The following is a 9,804-nucleotide window of genomic DNA, read 5'->3' on the forward strand; positions in this document are numbered from 1 at the left end:
CCAAATTTTATTTTTAAGGGATTTTGCTAAACTCCTAGTATTCATATTCCTTGTGTTATCATTTTGCAATTCTTCTAAAGCATCATATATTTCACTAATCTGGGTTTTTAATGGTGCGATTGGATCGATCCGACTCTCCCATCGCGTCTCCGACAATGCTTTTAATGTCAAGTTTGGAAGGTGCTTTAATAAAATGTTCCATCTAATATTGGAAGAAGAAAAAATACATATAGTTCCTGTACAGTATTAAAAAATTCCACTGACTCAAAACTTATTTTTACTGCATCATTCACCACTAAACTATGCGCAGAACAGGGAATAAAAAAGCTCGAGGATATTTGTCTAAGATTTTCTTCTGCAATCCAATGTGTTTACCACGCATATTGGCTCCATTATCGTAACCCTGTCCACGCAAATTTTTAATATTTATATTTAATTCATTCAGTTTATTTTCTATAAATTCAAACAGACCTTGTCCAGTTACGTCAGTTACAGAAGAAACGCCCAAGAAGTATTCAAATATCTGAACTGGTGTTGAAGTTCAAACACATCTTACTACAATTGTTATTTGTTCTACGTGCGTTATATCTGGGGTACAATCTAATATAATGGAAAAATATTTAGATTCTCGAATTTGTTTTAGGATAACGTCCTGAACAGAGTTTGCCAATAAAACAATTAATATGTTTCCTTCCTAAATAATGTGGTATATTTGTACTCTTGGATTCCAGATGACGAAGATGCTCTGATAATACAGCGTCAAACTTAGAAATCATTTCAACTAATCGCTAATAATTTCCATTATTCGGTTCAAATAACTTATTGGATGATCCACTAAAAGCTAAACATTGTTTAGATAAAAATTTTACAATAGATAATAATCTTTAATGATATAATACATAATTTTTTGATGAGCAGAGTCAACTGTTTAATCCTTTTTTTAATGCTGTAGATAGTTTAAACAGTTTGTGAGAATATTTTAGACGAGCTGCACCGAATTCATGTCCTTTTAAAATAATAGCTAAATGTTGCCAGTCACTTACCCCATTAATTCCACTAAGTAATTGTCGGCTGCTTTCATCACAGCAAAACAGTTTACAAGGTGCACAAAAACAATATTTAGTGATAATGAGTAAAGTAACCACGGGCGATGAATTTGGTCTTGATTAGGTAATGTGCGATAATAATAAGTTTCTGAAAATTTCCTATTATTTGTATCTCTGGGGAAGTTAATTTTTATAATTTGCTTAGGAAAATTTTCAACAACAAATTGAACTTCACTTGGATTCATATTTGCAGGCCATTTGTCGGGATCATCTGAAACCAAGTATATCCTGAAGCTTCCTACACTGCAATCCAGATTAACTGGAACATTAATTGTTCTGTCTTGGTTGGTGGTTTCAGGTTTACGCGTTTCAGCATCAGCACTCGCACCTCACACTATCTCTATTATTGTGATCAAATCCTCCGTCTCTATCCGCAGGAATATTCAATTGTTTGGTACTTTTTTCTATGGTTTATACTTGAAGTTGAAGGTAGTAAATTTACATCCGAGTCTTCTACATTTTCATGTATGTTTTTCATCAAAAATGATTCCAGTGCACCGCTAAGTTTTTTTTCTTGTCAGTTTTTGCCTCTTTTATTTTTCTATATTGAAAGCCTGCAGGTCATTTTCTTTTTCTTTTCGACATTTTGAAATTATCACTTAAGAACGAAACCGGACGAATTTAACCAAATAAATCCAAAAACACTTCAAATAAGTTGTCCAAATAATGGTTCTCCAAATAATATGTAGCAGTAACGCGTATATGAATAAAATTGCTCTGATCTCGACGTTACTTCGAAATACAGTACCTACTGTGCAAAAGAAACGGGTACGCTACTATATTTTACAAACAAAATCGTTTATCAAAAGCATGTCTAAATTCATCGAATTCTCAACTATGACTGAACATAAGACATAATAACCCTAGGATCTATAAACATAACCATAGGAACAATATTATAACAAAATATGCTTCGCTCCCGTACTTTCCACAAATCACTAACAAGCTTAACAAACTTTTCAAAAACTTACCTGTTAAAATAGATTTAAAAAACACCACAACCTTAGAAAAGTTATTTTCGAAGACAAAAACTCCATTGGCCCCTCTAGAACAAACTAATGTCATCTATCATATACCCTGTGCAGAGTGCAACTCCTGCTACATTGGCCAGACCAGCCGCTCTCTTCAAGGTCGACTAACGTCCCACAAAAGCGACATTAGGATTTCTAATTCATCTTGTGCCCTTGCTCAACACGCTATTTCAACTAAATACAGTATCGAATCCACGAATACCAAAATATTGTGCAAACAACAAAATTATCACAAGCGATCCATCCTTGAAATGTGCCAAATTCTAAAACATCCAGCGTCCCTAAATAAAAGAACCAACATCGACAACTTGAGCCAGATATATCACTCTCTCATCATACAAAACAAATAATAAAACCCCTTACAAGAAATTAGCTTAATTCCTATTCTTTTTTTTTTTCTTCTTTTTGTTAAAAAAGGAGGGAAAAATGAATCCTTTTTAAAAAAAGGTCGGTCCCTTTTCGTTTACCAATTCCTTCGATAATCGTACCTCCCTGCATCCCAAAGAAACATATATACAAAATCAAGCCACATGCTTAAACCAACATTCAAATGAAGCCATCGGTCAAAATTAAATGAACAATAGTGCTCTTTTACAGTTTTTCTTGTGTTTTTTGTTTCTTTTTTCTCGTTTAGTTAGTAAGTTTTAATGTTAAGTTATCGTAGAGTTTTTATAACATCTAAAAAAGCCTATTTGTAGATGTTATATTTTAAAAGCCTTTGGTTTTGTTTCGCAGGAAAGGCCAAAGCCAACAGGTAGTTATTGTATTTAGAAAGTATACGACAAAACCGTTATCATTTTCAAAGAAAAATGTTTAGAAGCGATGCTTGGGTTTTTCTGATGTAAAATAAGATGAGGGATATAGGAATTTTTTGATTGGTTGGCGAGTTTGGAATGGGGATGAAAGTGAGTGAATGTTTTGAAAGTTTGGAGTAAAAAAGATTATTATGTGATGGTCATCCGAAAGCAGCAGTTGAAGTTTTGTGTAGTCAGTTAAGAAGCAAGTGCCAGTGGTGTTAATAGTTAGAAGTGGGTGGATGAAAGGTGAAACGAGATGTAGGTCAAAGTTGAGAAGTCGAATACCTCCTTGATTCTATAAAGTCCAAGTGAGTAAGTCACAAGAACTATAACTATTGAAAATATTTGCGACACCAAGAAAAAAAATACGTGGGTCTCAGGAGATTGTTATAGTGTATTTTTATGTATGAGAGAGTAATAAAACAATAAATTATGTATGCAAATCCCTAAACTGTTGATACGGGTGACTCAATGAAAAACAGATATTTGTCAACAAGTTTACAGAAGTATATAGGAAAACAATTTTAAATTGAGTATGACCACCAGGTATAAAGGTTGGAGCAGAATAGAATACAATACTTGTGAGAGTTACTAAGCCCTAAATAAGGTTGCCAGTGTCGGAGTGATGGAGGTTAACAGGTACTAATGAATTTGCAAGAAATGTAAGATGTTTATTTTATTGGTTATATATAACCAATAAAAGTTTAATAAGTACCTACCTATTTGCAAAATAAAGTTTAATTCTTTAGATAAAATAAAACGTTTTATTTTATCTATTTGCAAAATAAAGTTTAATTCTTTGCCTATTTGCAAAATAAAGTTTAATTCTTTAGATAAAATAAAACGTTTTATTTTATCTGAAATGAGTGCATTCCACGAAGTAAGGGTTTCAACAATCAAACTGTACGCGCCAATCTCCCCTACTTGACTTTAAATTCGGTGCGCATAGATGCTACGCACTTCAGTCAGAGTCAGAGTTCACGTTCAGAACTAAAGACACATAAAATCATTGTGCTATCTTTAATGCAATAAATACAAAGCATTTATAGTGCAGTTTTATTTTAATTCAGCAAATACAGAACATTTCAAGCGTAAGCTACATATTTGGTCCTTCGATTCAAATAATACACACGTCCACAGTTAATTAATTCATAAATAATACAAATACAATAATACAATGATAATACATAGTGATTGTGAAGTGACGCCAAGCCGAAAAAACCATTAAAAACAAGGACATTTAAACCCATATACAGAACCAGTTCCAGCCGATCAGCCAATTCAAGGTTCAGCATTCAAGAGCGGTGCGCTGTATCGATATTCATCTGGACGACAACAACTTCATCTGGGCTTCCAGCGACTAGAACGCTAGAATACTTAAGGCGATACACTCGATCATATTGGCAGCAAAACTGTAACGTATTACTTATTCAATAAGAGCTATATTCCCTACTACCTTTCATTCCTATACCAAAATTAAAAATTTGCATTCTTTGTTTTCATATTATTCTACGATTTCACGGTATATATTTTACCATCATATTAAATATTACGCAGACATATTCAATACAAATAGTCAATTATTTATTTCTCGTATTATTTTAGGATATATTTTACTATTATTAAATATTATTACAAAGAGGCATATTCAATACATAAATAGTCCAGTTTTATTTGCATTCTTACAAAGCAGTTGTTGATTTATTTAATATTTGCTTATTTGTTTTTAATAAAAATGGAATCAGCACAAGATTTAAAAAGACTTCGTGTTAAGCGAGGTGGTTTGAAAGCTCGTTTAATAAATTTTCAGACATATGTAAATAAATGCATGTCTCAAATTGATTCATTTGACGATAGGGACTTAAAAAACAGAATTGTACATATTGAAAGTCTACTAGCTGAATATTCAGTTATGCAGGTAGAGATTGAATGCTTGGTAGAGGAAGAGGACTTGCAAAACGAATATAAAACACGCGAAACCTTTGAAAATGATTTTTATTCGATACTTGCACAAGCGCAAGCCCTGATTAAGGAAAATAGCACAGATAATGCAAGTTCCATTGAGAATTCAAATAACAATAAATTCGATTTTTCAGAAGTAAAGTTGCCAGCCATCAATTTGCCAACATTTTCAGGCGAATCAGGTGATTGGCTACAATTTAGAGATTCATTTGACAGTTTGATAAATAACAATAGTTCAATTAGTAATGTACAGCGGTTTCATTATTTAAAGAGATCTTTACAGGGCGAAGCATTCGAAATTATTGCAAACATGCAGGTCACACATGATAATTTTCCAATAGCTTGGGATTTATTGTGTGACCAATATACAGATAAAAGGGCATTGTTACATGTACATACCAAGGCTTTATTCGACATTCATCCAATAAAAAGGGAATCTTCAAAAGGTTTAAGCCACTTGGTAGATCACGTAAAAATGCACTTAAGATCTTTAAGGTCATTAGGACAGCCTACAGAGTCATGGGATACTCTAATGATATATTTAGTGTATACCAAGCTCGATCCAATTACAATTAGAGAATGGGAATCTAAAGATTCAATGAACGATTCACCCAATTTAGAAGTTTTTCTTTCATTTTTAAAGCAAAAGTCAAAAATGCTCAAAAAAATGAAGGACAAACATACAGAGGCGAATTCAACCCAAAACATAAGGGCACAGCCATCCAAATCACCAAAAGTATCTAGTAATAGATTAAATTCTCATGTTCAGAAAAGTTTTCATACTTCAAACCATACCTGTTCATCATGCAATGCTCCAAATCACAAAATTTATACATGTACAAAATTTCTAAAGTTGTCTGTACCTGAACGAATCGATTTAGTAAAAAAGTCCAATTTGTGCATTAACTGTCTAAATCGTGGGCATCAATTAAACAGTTGCAACTTTGGTCATTGCAAAAAATGCACTGTGAAGCATCATTCTCTGTTGCATGATACAAAACCTTCTACATCTGAGACACATGCACAACAGTCTCTCTTCACATTCAGTTTAAGTTCGAAACAAGTACTTTTATCTACTGTTTTATTAGAGGTTGTTGATACAAAGGGAAATCGTCATGACTGCAGAGCACTTTTAGATCCAGGGAGCCAGTCGAACTTTATTAGTTCAAATTTATGTCATAAACTTGGATTACCGAGAAAGCCTACAAATATTACAATTTCAGGGGCATTTAAGGTGGAATCTACAATTCAATCCATTTGTGAAATTCAGATTTTCTCTAAAAACACTCCATTTACAGCTCCTCTAGTCTGTCTAGTAGCTCCAGAAATATGCGATGTCGTACCTGAAGCTCCTATTGACCCGATGTCTCTTTCGATACCTTCATGTCATAAATTAGCAGATCCTGATTTTCATATTCCCAAACAAATTGATCTTCTCATAGGTGCTGATTTGTTTTGGGAAACATTATGCATAGGACAAATTCGTCTTAAACCTTCAGGTCCATTTCTTCATAAAACTAAGTTCGGTTGGATAGTGAGTGGGCCACTTACAAAACCTCTTCTTTCAGACAAATCAAGCTCTTCTCAAAGGCATTCCCAAAACTTAAGCATACAAACTCAGCTTTCTCGCTTTTGGGAAATAGAGGAGTGTGCTGAGTTAATTCAGTCTCCAGAAGAAAAATCTTGTGAGCATATGTTTACTTCAACTCATTACAGAGACAATGAAGGTCGTTTCGTGGTCTCAATACCTTTGAAGGAACCTGTTTCTAGACTAGGTGACTCAAAATCTATTGCTCTTCAACGGTTTTATAGTCTAGAACGTAAACTTCAGCGGAATGTACAATTTCGAGATCTATACATTTCATTTATGCGAGAGTATCAAGACTTAGGACACATGTCCCAGGTAGAAACGTCGAATCACACAACACAGTTCTTCTTGCCACATCATGGAGTACTAAAGGAAGATTCACTTACAACCAAACTGCGAGTTGTGTTCGATGGTTCTTGTTCCTCATCTTCAGGCTGGTCATTAAACGACATTCAAATGGTAGGACCAACCATTCAAAATGATCTCTTTCACATTTTACTTCGCTTCAGGCAACATACATATGTCGTTTCAGCTGATATATGTAAAATGTATCGGCAAGTTTCAATTCATCCTCCACAAAGAAATCTTCAGCAGATCTTGTGGAAAGAAAAGCCTTCAGATCCTCTTTTGGAATTTCAATTAAATACCGTTACATATGGCACCTCTTCCGCATCATATCTAGCCATAAGATCTATTTTTCAGCTTGCTTTAGAAAATATGAGTGCATCTCCAGCTTCTTCCAAGGTCATCCAAAACGACTTCTACGTAGACGATCTACTTACAGGCTTTGATTCATTAACAGAGCTGTCCAATATTTGCAAGGAAGTATCTTCAATCCTCAAACAAGGTTGTTTCGAACTGCGGAAGTGGATCTCTAACGAACCTCAAGCTCTTATGCATATTGCGGATTCCAATGTGCAACTTAACACATTGAACTTAGGTTCTAAGGAAAATGCGAAAACTTTAGGCATATTTTGGTCATCTTCGTCTGATGTCCTAACTTACAATTCAGAGGTTTTAGTGGACAGCTCCTGTAAAACTGTTACAAAACGTCTAATTCTATCCAGTGTATCTCAGATTTTTGATCCATTGGGCTTACTAAGTCCTTGCGTTATCATAGCAAAAATTCTTCTTCAGAAACTCTGGATGGAACGTTTATCTTGGGATGAGTCTGTCCCAGCATACATTCATACAATATGGGTAAATCTACGCGATGAGCTTAATAATATTAATAATTTCACAATTCCTAGACATGTAAAAGATGCATCAACCCTGTCCTTACTGAACTCCACACCTTTTGTGATGCAAGTGAGAAGGCCTATGGTGCCTGCGCATACATTCGAACAATTGACCTTCAAGGCAACATTCATGTTCATCTGCTTTGTGCCAAATCTAAGGTGAGTCCAATCAAGGCTCTTACAATTCCTCGATTGGAGTTATCCGGTGCTCTTATAGCCGCCAAATTGTCTCATCATATTCAAAGGGCTCTCACAGTATCGTTTAGCAGCATATTTCATTGGACAGATTCCACAATAGTCTTGGGTTGGATAAACTTGTCATCTTCTTCACTAAAAACATTTGTTGCAAACAGGATATCTGAAATTCAGAGCAAGACTTTATGTACAAATTGGTACCATGTGAATTCGTCTTCGAACCCTGCCGATCTATTGTCGCGTGGTGCCACTCCGACTTCACTAATGCCATCTACCTTATGGTGGCATGGTCCAGACTGGCTTTCACTTTCATCGGTGAAATGGCCCATTGCTTCAGCTTTCGAAAAAACAGAACTTCCTGACATCAAAACCTCCCAAGTGCTACAAATGACGACAAGAGTTTCTTCAATAATAGACATTGAGCGATTTTCAAAATTTTCAAGACTTCATCGCTCTATGGCATTTTGCTTACGTTTCATTCATAACCTTAAACCAGGTAACGATAAGTTCCATGGGCCATTGAGCAGTGTAGAACTTTCAAATGCATTAAACATTCTTTCAAAGATAATTCAAGCTGAGCATTTCAGCTCAGAAATAAACTTGTTGAGTAAATCCTGCAAAATAAGAAAAGGTTCTATTAAGTTTCTTTCCCCATTTTTGGATGACAATGGTATCTTGCGAGTTGGAGGTAGACTCAAACATTCCCCATGGTCATTTGAAAAACGCCATCCTATTCTACTTCCCAAGGATTCTCATTTCACTAAATTACTTTTTATACATGAACATAGGAGGCTTCTTCATTCAGGTCCCAACCATCTACTTTCATCTATCAGGGATAAGTTTTGGCCAATTTCAGGCCGCAATATTGCTCGAAAAACAGTACATAATTGCATAACATGTTTCAAGGCAAAACCTTATTTTCAAACCCCTATAATGGGTGATCTGTCCAAGGAACGGGTTACTCAAACGTTTCCTTTTCATTCAACCGGTGTAGACTACGCTGGGCCCTTTTTACTAAAGGATAGGAAGGGTCGCGGGTGCAAAACGTTTAAGGCTTGGGTTTGCCTCTTTATATGTCTTACAACCAAGGCTATACATCTTGAAATAGCTACAAGTCTTACTTCCGAAGCATTCATTGCCTGCCTCAAACGCTTTATAGCTAGAAGAGGGCGGCCTTTACAATTATGTTCAGATAATGGCACTAATTTTATAGGAGCCAAGAGTGAGTTAGATGAAATTTCAAGTTTTTTAACTAATAACAAAACTGAACTAGCCTCATTTTGTGCAAATGATAAAATAGCTTGGAAATTTATTCCAGCAAATTCTCCACATTTCGGGGGAATTTGGGAGGCAGGAATAAAGTCAATGAAGGTTCATTTACGACGAACAATGAAAAACAACTTACTCATTTTCGAAGAATTTCAAACACTTTTAGTTCAAGTAGAGTCAGTATTAAATTCCCGACCACTCTCACCTCTTAGTTCCAATCCTAATGATTTTAATCCTATCACACCAGCTCATTTTCTTATCGGGAGACCATTCACATCATTACCAGAGCCCGATCTTACGGACATATCTACAAACAGGTTGTCTCGATATCAACATTTTCAAATGATGCACCAGCACATATGGCATCGCTGGTCCAAAGAATACATGGGAGAGTTGCAGCAACGTCAGAAATGGTTTTCTGACCCTCCACCCAACATACAAGTAGGACAATTAGTTCTAATCAAGGACACACGTTTTCCACCTCTATGTTGGCCATTAGGCCGTGTGACAGCCATTCATCCAGGACAAGATGGTGTAACTCGTGTAGTAACAGTGAAAACAGCCCGCGGAGAATACAAACGTGCGGTTAAAAACATTTCGCCATTACCGAACATTTAA

At 35.3% G+C, this 9,804-nt stretch overlaps 1 protein-coding gene across 1 annotated transcript; it reads left to right on the forward strand.

The window, feature by feature from the left end:
• The first annotated feature begins 4,669 nt into the window (after positions 1 to 4,669).
• LOC140446486 (uncharacterized) lies at positions 4,670 to 9,804 on the forward strand. The gene is made up of 2 exons (XM_072539040.1): positions 4,670 to 7,684; positions 7,735 to 9,804. The coding sequence occupies exons 1-2, from the start codon at positions 4,670 to 4,672 to the stop codon at positions 9,802 to 9,804; spliced, it is 5,085 nt and encodes a 1,694-aa protein (XP_072395141.1).

This window comes from Diabrotica undecimpunctata, chromosome 7 (genome assembly GCF_040954645.1).
Source record: "Diabrotica undecimpunctata isolate CICGRU chromosome 7, icDiaUnde3, whole genome shotgun sequence".
Lineage (NCBI taxonomy): Eukaryota > Metazoa > Arthropoda > Insecta > Coleoptera > Chrysomelidae > Diabrotica > Diabrotica undecimpunctata.

Coding starts and splice junctions, on each gene's coding strand:
- LOC140446486 (XM_072539040.1), top strand. CDS start 4,670: ATGGAATCAGCACAAGATTTAAAAAGACTTCGTGTTAAGCGAGGTGGT. Junction 7,685..7,734: donor CATACATTCATACAATATGG/GTAAATCTACGC, acceptor CACAATTCCTAG/ACATGTAAAAGATGCATCAA.